Source organism: Crassostrea angulata, chromosome 1, assembly GCF_025612915.1.
Source record: "Crassostrea angulata isolate pt1a10 chromosome 1, ASM2561291v2, whole genome shotgun sequence".
Classification (NCBI taxonomy): Eukaryota; Metazoa; Mollusca; class Bivalvia; order Ostreida; family Ostreidae; genus Magallana; species Magallana angulata.
The window spans coordinates 5288537-5302461 of record NC_069111.1 but is presented as its reverse complement, the minus strand read 5'-3'; the positions used below and the strand labels follow the sequence as shown (position 1 = coordinate 5302461).

General features: G+C 37.4%; 2 protein-coding genes across 2 annotated transcripts in view; one reads left to right on the top strand and one right to left on the bottom strand.

Annotated features, from left to right (window-relative positions):
* LOC128172882 (uncharacterized) overlaps positions 1 to 7906 on the bottom strand; it is a 28760-nt gene extending 20854 nt beyond the window's left edge. Inside the window, exons 1-5 of the mRNA XM_052838596.1 lie at positions 6387 to 7906; positions 4679 to 6298; positions 4406 to 4554; positions 334 to 1924; positions 47 to 237 (exon numbers count right to left, since the gene is read on the bottom strand). Coding sequence (XP_052694556.1) covers positions 47 to 237; positions 334 to 1924; positions 4406 to 4554; positions 4679 to 6298; positions 6387 to 7906 — 5071 coding nt within the window. The remainder of the gene's footprint in view (positions 1 to 46; positions 238 to 333; positions 1925 to 4405; positions 4555 to 4678; positions 6299 to 6386) is intronic.
* A 1113-nt stretch (positions 7907 to 9019) lies between these two features.
* On the top strand, positions 9020 to 11791 carry LOC128172874 (ras-related protein Rab-20-like). Its single transcript, XM_052838587.1, has 5 exons — positions 9020 to 9296; positions 9953 to 10046; positions 10315 to 10371; positions 10483 to 10595; positions 11065 to 11791. Exons 1-5 carry the CDS (start codon positions 9271 to 9273, stop codon positions 11405 to 11407), a joined length of 633 nt encoding a protein of 210 aa, XP_052694547.1. The 5' UTR covers positions 9020 to 9270; the 3' UTR covers positions 11408 to 11791.
* The last annotated feature ends 2134 nt before the right edge of the window (positions 11792 to 13925 follow it).

The window sequence follows — 13925 nt, the reverse complement described above, 5'->3', positions numbered from 1 at the left end:
ACGAAGCATATTAAAATTGTCAGTAAAAAGGTAAAGGAGAGCGGACGGTGTTGGGAGTCGGACCCAGTGGAGGACGACAAAGACCTCTGTAGGGAGGGTAGTTCCTCCAGCCAAAACGTCATTCGGTCACTGAACAGGTGCTGTCCTATAGAAAAGGATCTGTTGATGTTCAGATAGTTCTCTGTCTCAATGTCGAATGGTGGCCAATAGATCTCTAGAGCCTCAGCACTGGGGTCTCTGCAGAAAAGATTTATAAAAGTATGAACTATGAAAGATTATTGTTTAATAAATAAGTTTATTTCACAGTTTACTGAATCGATCTTTGGTACATACCCGGATTTTGCAAAGTTAGTTAGGTATTTTACAAAATTATCATTTAATTTCTCCTCTTCTTTGGTATAGTTGAAGTTTTTATTTCTGAAGATGAACCACGTTTCGTCGCCATGTTGTGCCCCGTTTAGCCACTTCCGGCGAGAAGAAATGACTGGAAAGCTGGGTTTGTGTGAGAAAATAAAATGATAGGTTTTCTTATGATTTGGGTTACCTAAATGTCTGAGGCCCATTCGGTGCTCTCTAAGTGTCTTGACAGCTGGGGAGGCGTAAAACATGTCGCCATACAAGTCGAGAGTTGAATGACCTTGGGCTTCTATTGAACTGTTTCGTAAATACCTTTGACATATTTTGTTTGCGATGGCGGAGTTGGAGTCAAAGTAGTCTCGGACCACTTCTTTTATGACACCATCACACATCGCATTTACTGGTACTCCATCATCTAGGTTAAACTGATACGTCTGTTGCATTTTGTCTAACTTTAATTTCAACAACCATCCATCTTCATCATTAGTTCCCGCCATAACATCAACACTAACGAAGGTTCGGAACCCATCGGAGTCTTTGTTATCCAGAATGGATTCTGGAGTTCCTTCCAGAAAGTCATTGTCTACAACAGCTCCTGGTCTCATAATGAAGTCGTATTTGTGGTAGCTGGTTCGCATTTTCCGAGTGGCTGCCATTATTTCATGTGGAGACTTGGATCGCAAACATTGTAAAATAAAAGAAGAGTTTTGGAATACGCTGCTGTTTTTTACATTGTTATAATCATTGTAACATCCTGCATATTGAGCTACGCGGAAAGCAGCGTCTTTGGCGCCGTGGGTTACAGCTCGTCTGTTTAATCCCAGTCCACTCATTGCGATTGCTCTTTGGAAGAAACCATAAGAGTGTTTAGAAAGAAGATGGAGCCCTATACTGTAACCTCCAGCCGAATGACCAAATAACGTCACACGTAAGGCATCCCCGCCGAAATATCCAATGTTCTTATTGACCCACTTAAGGGCCTCGAGTTGATCCCAGAGACCGTAATTTCCGGGAGACTGTTCATCTTCAGTACTCAGGAAACCAAACATTCCAAGTCTGTAGTTAATAGTTATCACTATTACTCCCCCTAGAGCGGACATTCTAGCTCCATCGTGTAAATTAGCGGACTTTGTATAATATCCCCCGCCGTGGACATAGACCATGACAGAGAAATTGTTAGCTTTTTCATCCGATGTCGGCACGTATATATTCATGTACAAACAATCTTCTGATATATCCATATTTGGTAGAAATTTCCTGTACGAGTTGCTTATTTTCTGGATACACGAAGGACCATGTTGAGTGGCATTCAGTGTGTGTTTCCACGCTAGTACTGGCGCTGGCTTACTAAACCTTAAAGCTCCAACAGGAGGTTGGGCATAGGGCACTTTGAGAAATTGATAAACCCTGAACCCTTCTTCTGCTCTCAGTGAACCCTGGATCCGCCCATGCAGTGTTTCGACGATACCATTTTCGAATACAATTCCGTTAGCAACAGAAAATAGAATCCACAAAAGGAAAACCATATTTACTTTTTCTCCAATAATTGAAACCCGCTTGCTGATTTCTGTTTAGAAAAAAAATTTAAAGAATGTCATGGACGGGTTTGTTTAAGATAAAGTTGAAATAAGGAGAAGATGTCGACAGTAAAGTAAACGTTAACAAGGTGAGAAGTCCTAACGAGCGAGGAATGTGCCGGTGTATCAGCACCGTAGATTCACAAGATTGTACCGACACATGAAAAGATGAATGTGTTATCCATCCTTTTGGAGTCTAAGGAATTAAACAAGTGCGTGGACAATTATTTTTCAAAATACATAAGAATTATCAAGTATCAAATGATTTACCTTTCTCTTATCTTTTTTTTCGATAAAGAAAATACAACTTGGTAAGTAACTATCGAAGATTAGCTATAGGTAGAGGTATTGTTAGTTTTAGGCTCAATTTTAATAAAATTACTAGATATTTCCATGTCCATAGAAATGTGAAAAAAATCCTATTTTGCATAATGATATTTAACCTAATGTTATTAAAATGATTATTGAAGGGACTATGTCCAATCAAACTTTCATACTTCTGTACTATTTGCTTGCTTCCATATTGATTTTGATCATCCAATTTCACAAAAGGAAATCTTTAATGCTACGGTATTTTAATAAGTCACTGAAAGGATTTTATTACATCGTCACAGCGATGTATAAAACTATCAAGATACCAATAGCGACATGTCAAAATATCAGATCCAAACGATGACATGTCAAGATATCAAGATCCCAACGACGACAAATCAAATTTTCAAAATCCCATCAGTGACATATCAAATTATAAAGATTCAAACAGTGACATGTTAAAATATCAAGATCCCAACAGTGACATATGTCAAAATATCAAGATCCCAACAAAGACATGTCAAAATGTCAAGAGCTCAACAGTGACATATCAAAAATATTAAGGTCCCAAACGGGTATGTTAAAATACCAAGAGCTCAAACAAATGACGTGTAAAAATATTAAAATCCAAACGATGACATGTCATAATATCAAGATCCCAGCAGTGACATACCGAGAGCTCAACAATGACCTGTTATAATGTGAAGATGCCAATATTGATATATCCAAAAAAAAATCCCAACAGTGACATCTTAAAATGCCAAAAGCTCAACAGTGACATGTCGAATGTCAAAATCCCAAACAATGGCACATCAAATGTTAAGATCCCAGCAGTGACATGTCAAAATGTCAAGAGCTCAACAGTGACATGTCAAAATGTGACATGTCAAAATGTAAAAAGCTCAACAGTGACATGTCAAAATGTCAAGAGTTCAACAGTGGCATGTCAAAATGTCAAGATTTTAACATTGACATATCAAATATCAAGACCCTAAAATTTAACAGTGACAGATCAAAATACCAAGAGCTCAACAATGACATGTGAAACTGTCAAGATTTCAACACTGACATATCAAAATATCAAGATCCCAACAGTAACATGTTAAAATACCAAGAGCTCAACAATGACATGTCAAATACAAAAATCCCAATAGTGACATTTCAAATATCAAGAGCATACCAGTGACATGTCAAAATATCAAGATCCCAACAGTGACATGTCAAAAGTCAAGATTTTGACATCCCAAAAATGAAATATCAAAATATCGAGATCCAAACAGCGACATTCACAATGAAAAATAAATATCTTCCCAAATATCACATTTAGTTTTCTTTATAAAACAGACTTCTATAGGGTTCGTTGCTTTGTTATATACATGTAACATACATTTTAATAGGTGCTCTGTTCATACACATATACATGTAAAGTTTTTTTCTGCTGATGCCACAACTGCCTTACAGCGCTCTATTATGACTGAAACAGATGACTTTTTTACAATATTTTTAAAAAGATAATGACAACTTGACAAGCATTCATGTTGATTACTTATTGTAAAATGCTAAACAGAAAAAATATATTATCCTTACTCTATAAAAGATATATTAATACTATGGCACCAACAAAATAATGGCAAAAAAACCCCCTAAAACTAAAACAAAAAACGCCAAAAATGTCCAAAATAGCCAAAAATAATCAGATACATACAACACTTGAACATGGGTCGGTGATTCACATTTGATTGTGTCAACAATTTACTTTTATATTTTAACTATAATTTGATACTTATAACAAACATGAATGTAACAACCAGATTTCTGATAATTCATAGGCATGAAAATGGTGTTCTTCATATCAATCTAGGAACATCTCTCTCTCTCTCTCTCTCTCTCTCTCTCTCTCTCTCTCTCTCTCTCTCTCTCTCTCTCTGTTTTGGGAAGAGATTTTTTTTAATTACAATATTGATATCTATTTATGACAAAGCAAATAAATGAGTATTTGTAGCATTATTTTTACAAAATTATTATTCTTAAAAATGCTACCTTAACATAAATACGAAGTTATTTTAAAATGCAAATAACAGCCAAAACAATAACAAAGAGCTCCAAGGAGTTCCGGAGGAAGGTAGTGGAACTGTTAACAGAATGTGGCTGACACTGACGGACAATGTCCGGGACGGTGGTCGTCCAGAAGTCTACTCTGTCCTTGTACAAGGATGACGACATTGTTATATTGAAGTCAAGGTTAAGGTAGTCTCTGTCCTCCACAGTGTATGGCCTCCAGTATCCGAAAGAGTTTCCATTGGGGTTCCTATTATCGAAATCATACCATTTTAGTTGATTAGTTTTGAAGCAAATGCACAGTAATTTATTACAATACGGTAAATATTTATATTTAGAAATGTTCCACATAGATATTTAAAGACCTTATTTACCCATATCTTGCAAAGTTTATCCAATACTCCATCATTCGTTCGACCAGTGTTTCTTCTTCTTGGGTGATAGGGATGGTCGGTGGATAAAAAGATTTCAGTCCAAACACAAACGGTATCTCGGACGCATGGTTCGCGCCAACTAACCACGGAGGCCGATCTCCAATTATCTCCCAGTTAGGTCGGTGAGAAAACAAGTACTGGAATGTGGACTTCACTGATTGGGCGTGGTAGTTCAGAGACTTGATGGTAGGGACGTCCTCCAGGAAGTCGCCGTACAGGTCGGCTGCCATCTGAGACTGAACCTGAAGAGTTGCTGGTGATTTTGGTGAGTATTGTTTACATATCGCTTCAGCCAAAGCAGGACATTTTATACTGAAGATTTCCCGTACAATTGATGGTGCCATTTCATCACACACTATCCGTGTTGGAACACCCTCAGTAACATTGATGTTGAAGATTTGAGCATAGGGTTTCAGATTGAAATAGAGAAGTCCGGAATCTGCAGTATTTGTTCCTACTAATAGATCCACACTTGTAAACTGTCGATACATCGAAGACTTGGGATTCTTCAGAGCAGTTTCGGGAGACTCCGGAATAAGCTCTCCGTCTGTGATTGGTCCGATTGACGTCGTCATCGAGTAAGAGGCTTTAGACGGTTTCTTCCAGTCAATCTGTTGCCATGTCTGCAGCAATACACTTGCATTCTGTGACCGAAGACAACCAAGAATTTCGGTATCCGAGGATTTTTCGCAATGAATATTTTTGATTATTTGTTTGGAGGTTTCGTACGTCTTCGTTTGATAGTCTCTTCGCGCCAGTACAGATCCGCTTTCACCAATGACCCTCTTGAACAACCCTACGTTGCTTGGTATCACTCCCTGTATTGTTGTCGAAACTCCTCCAGCTGATTCTCCAAATAAAGTTATTTTATTGGGATCTCCCCCAAAAGCATGTATGTTTTCATATACCCATTTGATGGCAAGTTGCTGGTCGTACAACCCAAAATTACCCCTAGCGTTCGGATTACCCATACTGAAAAACCCGAAGACGTTCAGTCTGTAGTTAATTGTTACCACAATGACGTCACCTTTGAGACTCAGACGACTTCCATCTGTTGACTTTCCTTGGCCAGATGTAAATCCGCCGCCATGGATCCAAATCATCACAGGTTTGTCTGATGACAGCAGGACAGGGAATGGAGCGTAGATATTGAGATGGAGGCAGTCCTCGGATACTAGATGAGAGTCCTCTTTGTTTACAGTCTGCATACAAGATGGCCCAAATGTTGTAGAATCCATAGTTTCGTTCCAAGGGGTGATAGGAAGAGGTTTGGCAAATCTTAGCTCTCCTACAGGTGGAACAGCATATGGTATCTTCCGGAATTGACCAATCTTTTGGGAATCGACTTCCACAATGGTCCCGCGAATTTTTCCTAATGATGTTGACACTACATATGTCTGGTTTTTACAGGCACGCGCTATCTCTGGGACATCTTTCAACAAGAATTCCATTCGTTTTCCATATAGAGACACTCCTGATTTTAATGGTATATCTAGACTTAGATAGTGGTTGTTTCTGTTAAAAGGCCTCCATAAACTCGTGTTTCCATTGTTGGGGTTCCTGAAAACATAAAACAATACACAGTACTAGATAACGTTCTACATAGATGCAGTATGCCTTTATTAAGAAATGAACTTGATATACACACCCTGTTTTTGCAAAGTTGGTCCACATATCCATCATCTGATGCGACAGAACCAGTTCAGCAGACGTTGGTTGAACGTCTCGTGGGTACCAGTCCTTGAGTCCAAAAACGAACGCCAGTTCCGAGGCGTGGTTGGGTCCTCTGAGCCATGACGGTCTCTCTTGTATAAGTTCCCAGGTAGGGGTGTGGTCGAACGTGTACTGATAGGTATTCATTGTTGTCTTGTCTGAATGTATCTTCAAGAACTGGAAAGTTGGATAGTTCATCGAGATATCAGCATAGAAATTCATCGCAGCCTGGGTTTGGTCTTGGAGAGATGAACTCGTGGAGGAATTGTGTATATAGCTGTCACAAATCACACAATTTAAATCGTCACAACTCTTGTATATTTCTGCGTTAGCCATTGGAATGATGTGTTTACATAAAATTCTCTCTGGAATTCCCTTTGATAGATTAAATTTCCACGGTTTTTGATATCCAAGTAAATCAAAGAATTCTAGGCCTGCTTCTCCTGCGTTGGTTCCAGCCATCACGTCAAGGCTTCGGAGCATTGTTAGTGGCGGCGAATTGTTCTTAGCCAGATCGTTAAAAAGTGATTGGTTCAAAAGTTCCCCAGCGAACGTAAAAGAAAACTTGAAAAAGTGGGGCATTGCTTTAAAGTAGTTTGCCATCAGGCTGGGTGCATCAATGGTTTGCAAACATGCTATCGTATCTTCCATATTAGCTCTGGAACAATTGAGAAGCTTGGCCGTTTGCTTCGTCAACTCTAATGTTTGCGTACCATCCAAGTCGACGGGCATTAACACAGACCCACTCTCTGCGATGACCCGCTGGAACAATCCGAGGTTAGAGGCCAGAATACTTTGAAGAGTGACTGACACGCCCCCAGCCGATTCTCCAAATATTGTAATGATGTGTGGATTTCCACCAAAGTCCTCAATATTGTCTTTTACCCATTTAAAAGCCAGCTGCTGATCAAATAACCCATAATGTCCCTTATAATTGGAGTCCATCCCTGCATATAAAAACCCAAACACATTGAGTCGGTAGTTGATGGTGACCACGATGACGTCAGAGCGAGAAGACAGGTAAGAGCCGTTAAACATGGTGGCTTGGCCGTTCGTAAACCCTCCGCCATGTACCCAGACCATAACAGCACGCCAGTTCCTTTTATCGATGTTTCCAGGAACAAACACATTCAATTGCAGACAGTCCTCAGTAATGTTGAGGTTAGGAATAAGCCGTTTGTCATTTTCATAGAAATCCTGCATACACGAGGGTCCAAAGGTCGTGGCTTTCAGAGTATCTGTCCAGTTCCCATAAGGCTCTGGCTTCCGGAACCGCAGCTTTCCGAGGGGTGGTTTTGCGAAAGGTATCCCAAGGAACTGGTGGACTGTGACGTTGTTGACGTCAGCGGTAATTCCCTCTATTCGACCAATCCGGGTCGAAATGGTTATTCCGGATGTTTGGGTTATTGCCGATAGAAGAAGTACGCAGAACACCCGGACTCCAGCTGACTGCATCTGGAACAAATGCAAAAACTTCAACCTAATTTTTTTTTTCAAAGATACTATCATTTTGATGATGGATGAGATCATCGTGAAAAAAAGGTTTATAGAAGATATGCTAACTTTCAAAATTTTAACTGAGCTAATCTGGATAAAAGTGAAATCTGTTTTACCAAAATGTATTGTTTTCAATGATAAATCACGAAAGTGAAATCAATTGCAATTTACGATATTTGGCAAATTTTGAAATGTCTTTATACGTTAAACAACGTGATTCTAGAACTCTTTAAACATTGCCTTTTACTAATCCATAGCTTTTGTCAGTGAGTGAATGACAATATTTAATGATAATTATTTAAGATCTATCGTAATTAGTACATATATATCTTCACTGTACCTTTACATGGGATCGGTTTTTGTAGAATGAAATCAAACATAACCCAGATAAAAGATATAAACATTACACTCAAATTGTTGGATCGCTAGGTATAAAGTTGTAATGGATGTTTGATTTGTGTGACCTGTACACCGGTAATTGCGTGTTTTCGATCCCCTGAAACTGCTGCAAGCAATTTCAAGAAACAGGAAATTCGAATCGATTCAGTTATTTTTTAGGTGCTGTGTCCTTTTTGACTTTACATACTTTGCCAAAATTAAATATATTAAGCGATCATTGCAGAAAAAAAACATAACCTACTAATGCGGGTTATGCATTTTTCTGCAATGCCCCATCTTCATATCTCGCATGAATCACCAATGAAAGCATTATATTGTTATATCTATATATTTATAAGGAATTAATATAGCATTTTTCTTTATATGTGGTAGATAAATTTCTATTGATCAGTGGGAAATCCTATATGTAAGTAAGAACTCGTGTCTAGACTAGCCTAATACTTTACAGCAAGACAATGTACTTTGATAAGAAGCGCGTGACATGAGCCTATTCATGTATGTACAGTACACTACGTTATGATATAATATATTACTGTATATCATATGAAATCACCCGCCGTTTCATTGTAACTGTTGATGTGTTCACGTGAAAAACGAGACAGGAAATTCAATTTTTTGAGGATTTGAGTCTTGTATAATTAAACAATATTTACAAACACAAGAGTATTAGTCCTGATACCTACAACACAAAGAAATAAATAGAACAAAGTCCAGCGGAAAACTGAGTGCTCGTTGATGAGTAATCCGGAACTTGTTGAAATACGCGGAATCGGTCTTGGATCATATGCAGCATTTCATGTATCCTTTTGTGTTCAGGTGGGAGTGACTCACAGTTATTTTTCAGTAGAAAAGCAAAATAATGTTTGTGGTGGGGACCAAAACATGACAGTTGCTTGAGAGAGTAGGAGAAAACCTCTATCATCATGGAACCCGGCCCAAAGAAAAAAGCGTAAGTACTCTCTTAACTGTTCGTAAATGTATGCAGATGGTGCACTTCAGTGTTTCTCTTGTTTTGTTTTAGTGGGGTGTGGTTGCCTTTTGTTTGTTTTTGTGGTGAGAGGTACCTGCTACAATTAGCATTGGCATGACTTGAGGGCAAGAGTTTAACACTGATGTAGCACTAAAACTGTAAACCATATTCGCACCCAAGGGTTTTCGGTCCTTTCCACTCCCCCCTTAACCCGAACAGTTTGAGTTGCACCTCTTGCATATTTACATTGTAAGTGAATGAAACAACAGGTTGTATACATGCCATGGCATAAATACAATTTGAAAATTTGCTGACCACCAAGTATGGGAACAGAATTTATGATACTATTAAATAAGAATTAAGATATAACCTAGAGCATATATGGCCAGAAATTAGTCCTGACTTTTACCCCATTTCATTTGGACCGAAAAACTTTGGCTAGCAAGGTGCTATAAACAGGCAAATCAAATCCCTTTGACATCACAAATCAAATGCTGTCTTAGACAAATGTTCACTGCCTGTCCCCTTTTTATAAAAAATGGATTAATAATATACATGTACTTTAATATCAATAAAATGACTATGTGTATACATGCCCTTAGCCTACATGTAACTGTATATTGTTGTTGTTTCAGGGACCTGAAAGTGATTGTGATGGGTGACTTCAATGTGGGCAAGACTTCCTTTATTGGTCGGTATATAGAGGGGGAATTCAAGCAACATGATGCTGTAAGATTCCTTTATATATATTACCCGGTAATGAAATGCAAACTGGTGGGAAAAAAAATGTTTTTAGGAAATGGACTTGTTAGTTTCTTTCAAATGGATTGGTTTTAGAGACACAATCAGTAACTCAAATGGCCATCTTACTGTGTTACAACTCTTTTGCAGAACAAATTATTTCAGTTTGGAATCATATTTCTCTAAACTATATATCAGCTGACTACAGATATCATGAAACAGTCCATTAAAATGTAAAATTATTTTCCATTGACAGACCATTGGTGCTGCTTTCTTCCTTAAACAGTGGGGGCCATACAACATAGCTATCTGGGTAATTAATGCCTTTATTTATTCATTCCATCCATTTTCAATTATGTTTTAATCAGCTAAATCAGACTCAATGTCATGCAGTTTTGTGGTGTTTAATATGATTTCTGTTCAGGATACAGCTGGAGCGGAGAGGTTCACTGGTCTGTCTTCATTCTACTGTAGAAACGCTGGGGCTGCTATCCTGGCATTTGACATGTCCATTGTCAGCACTTTTGAATCTCTATGGTATATTACCAGCTCTTTTGTTCTTAATCATTCAGACACTCAATGATTAAAATGAAAGTTTTCGTCACTTTTTGTAATTGTTCAGATCAACAAAAACAGGATATGAATGTATAGGTCACAGGCACCTGACATTATATTTTTTCTCATAATAAAAATATTTACCCTCTATTTATCTAATAACACACAAGGTGTATTATTAGGTAGAGGGTACATATATACAGTCAAACTTGGTTATCTTGAACTAGATGGGACTGTTACAAAACTTCGAGATATCTGGGCATTCAAGATATCAAGGGTAAAACACTTGAAAAATAAGTGGTTGGGACTTACAAATCACTTTGATATATCCATTGTATTCGAGATATTAGTGTTCCAGGTATCAAAGTTAAACTGTATTTTTATTATAAGAAAATTATATAATGTTTGGTGCATGTGATACAGGTGTTGATCACTTGTGAATGTTTTTTAGGGCTCGATTCATCCCCTTGCTAGAGGTTGCTAATGAAGACTGCCTTAAGATAGTTGTTGGGATGAAACTGGATGCATTGGGTGAGGACCAAAGGGAGGTAACTGTTCAGGAGGGAAAGAAATTTGCCCGAGAAATCAATGACAAGATTGACCTAAGCAAACTGCCCAGTGACCCATACTTTGAAACTTCCAGTAAAACTGGACACAATGTGACGGAAGTGTTTGAGTACATCTTTCGGTATTGTCTTCCATTGTCCGAGGCACAGCTGCAAGCCGCTAATAGGCAAGGGACAGTAAACCTACCAAATGGAAAACAATCTCAGAAAAAATGCTGCAGCCATTGATATACTCAGAGTGGACATCAGTTACTGAGCTGATACAGGAGAGTTTGAGTTGTGCCTACACCCATCATTACTGATCCTACTCCATATAGGCTACGTGGCAATTCAAAGAGAGTGGCGCGGCATAAAAGTTGTTATATAGTGATTTTTATATCCTAATATTAGTATAATTTGGGGGCATTTTATGAAATTTACCATTGCATCAACCGGACATAAATTTCTGTTTTTGTTATTGTTAAACTGTTGTTAGTTCTTTTTCTTTACTCTAGGTTATATTTTTGTACAAAATTTACATACATGTACATTTATCCAAGAACGAAAGTGAGGTATACATGTATGTCACGAACCAGAGAGTTTTGTACCAATAAAAACCAAATATTACTTTTATCGGTCTTAATACTTGGTACAATATGTTTTTAAGTATAATTTGCACAAACTTTTTTTACACTTTACACAATATTACATAGTATTTATAAGCAAGCAATCAATTATTCAATTTAATAAAATTCCATATATATATCTCAAATAGATCTTGATGGCCTTGGCCATTTTTAGACTGTAATGATCTCCCTATAAGAAGAGCTCCATATCAAATTTTAGTAAAATACCCCCAAAAAGGTAAAACAAATACATTATTTCTTAACTAGATTATAGTTTAAATATAGCTTTAAAATTCATATCTAAAAGTTTTAGGAAGATCAGATGGTTAATTTGTAAACATCCAGCCTCCTTAAATTACCCTCACTTGTCATGAGCTATTTATGAGGAATCTCATCTTCGCTAGCCAAGGTTTTACGATCTACTCCGCTGTCTTTTCTGCATGAAAATATAGGATCCTTTGAGTAATGCAAATATTTTCCATTCAATTACAAATTAGTGAAGCATTGAAATCAGCCCTTTACCCCCCCCCCCCCAACTCTTACAAAGCTATACATTTATACCTTCTCATCTATATGTGCATATATATCTCTTTCAATGCACATAAGGAAAACAAAAGAAAATTTCTTTATCAGAGTTTGTGCATCATCTAATCGTATAAGACCATCCAAATTTTGTATGCAATTTATCTTTCTTACTTTCTTATTAAATATGTAATTTATATTCATAGTCAAAAAAGTAATAAAATTTTAATATTACACAAATTATTACACCAACTATATTAAAATACATTTTGTACAAGGCTAATTTCTGGTCCACATGCAGATTTCATTTTTTTTTTCAGTAGTAAAGTACAAAAGATTTTTTAAAATGGTCGAATTCTGAAATTTTAAAACCTGTCACAAAGGGCCTCTGTGAAGCAAGTCATGAAAAAAAATGTGGTGTTAAGATTGGACTTCTGTAGGATTTGATGAAATGAAAAAATAATTACCTGGTTTAAAGGTCCAATGGTCGGACAAATGCTGAAAACCTGCAGTCTACTCATATACACGTCTTTTGCTTGATCACATACATATATCAAGTTTTGAATGAAATACTTCCAGTGTTAAAATGTGTAAACCCGATACCTTCATTCATTGTTCAAAGTAACATTAATTTTATAGTGAATGCTCACATGCCATTTAGAAGAACAGGAAATTTACAATAAAAACACATAATTACTATCTTGCCAAGTTAGAGGTATGCCCCTTTTATTATGTATTTTGTATATGTTTTTAATATGAGAAAAAATATATAATGTCAAATTCTGCTGTGGAATTTAGAGATTTATAAACCTGTTTTAACTAAGGCACTTGAACTAAAACCATGTCTTTTTAGAGAAAGATAATAATCTATAAATGTGATATAATTATATATTACCAATTACTACATACCGGTGTCATATAATATTTTGAACCCCGCGATATATTGAACCCGGGTTCAAAATATCGCTGCGATATATTGAACCCCCCCATAAAATATTGAACCCAGGTTCAATATTTTATGGCCTCGATATTGTGAACCCCCCTCTATTTTTCATTGCTTTTGGAGAGGGGGTTCAAAATATTATGGCTGCAATATATTGAACCCCCTACCTACTTCCAATTCCCATTGGAGAGGGGGTTCAAAATATTATGGCCGCGATATTTTGAACCCCCCCCCCCAGTATTTTTCATTGCTTTTGGAGAGGGGGTTCAAAATATTATGGCTGCGATATATTGAACCCCCTATCTCTTTCCAATTCCCTGTGGAGGGGGGTTCAAAATATTATGGCCGCTATATTTTGAACCCCCCTCAATTTTCCTTGCTATTGGAGAGGGGGTTCAAAATATTATGGCTGCGATATAATGAACCCCCTACCTATTTTACCTACTTTATTAAGGTATGCAGCCTTTAGATTGGGCCAGTCCATTTGCAATTCCCAAATTGTATTACGTACATAACAGGGATACCATACAGGTTGATGTCAGCTATGAAGGGAGCCAATTAATGTTTACCTACCACCGGTGTGTATACGCAGTACACAGGTGTTAGCCCCCTTTTCTCCCACCTGAGGACTACCATTTTGAGTAACCTCCAGGATACCCTATTTTCTTGGTAACAA

Excerpts from the sequence above, each read along its gene's own strand:
- LOC128172874 (XM_052838587.1), top strand. The coding sequence starts at position 9,271 with ATGGAACCCGGCCCAAAGAAAAAAGC. Across the intron at positions 10,372-10,482 it reads CATACAACATAGCTATCTGG|GATACAGCTGGAGCGGAGAG; the intron begins GTAATTAATGCC and ends ATTTCTGTTCAG. Across the intron at positions 10,596-11,064 it reads AGCACTTTTGAATCTCTATG|GGCTCGATTCATCCCCTTGC; the intron begins GTATATTACCAG and ends AATGTTTTTTAG.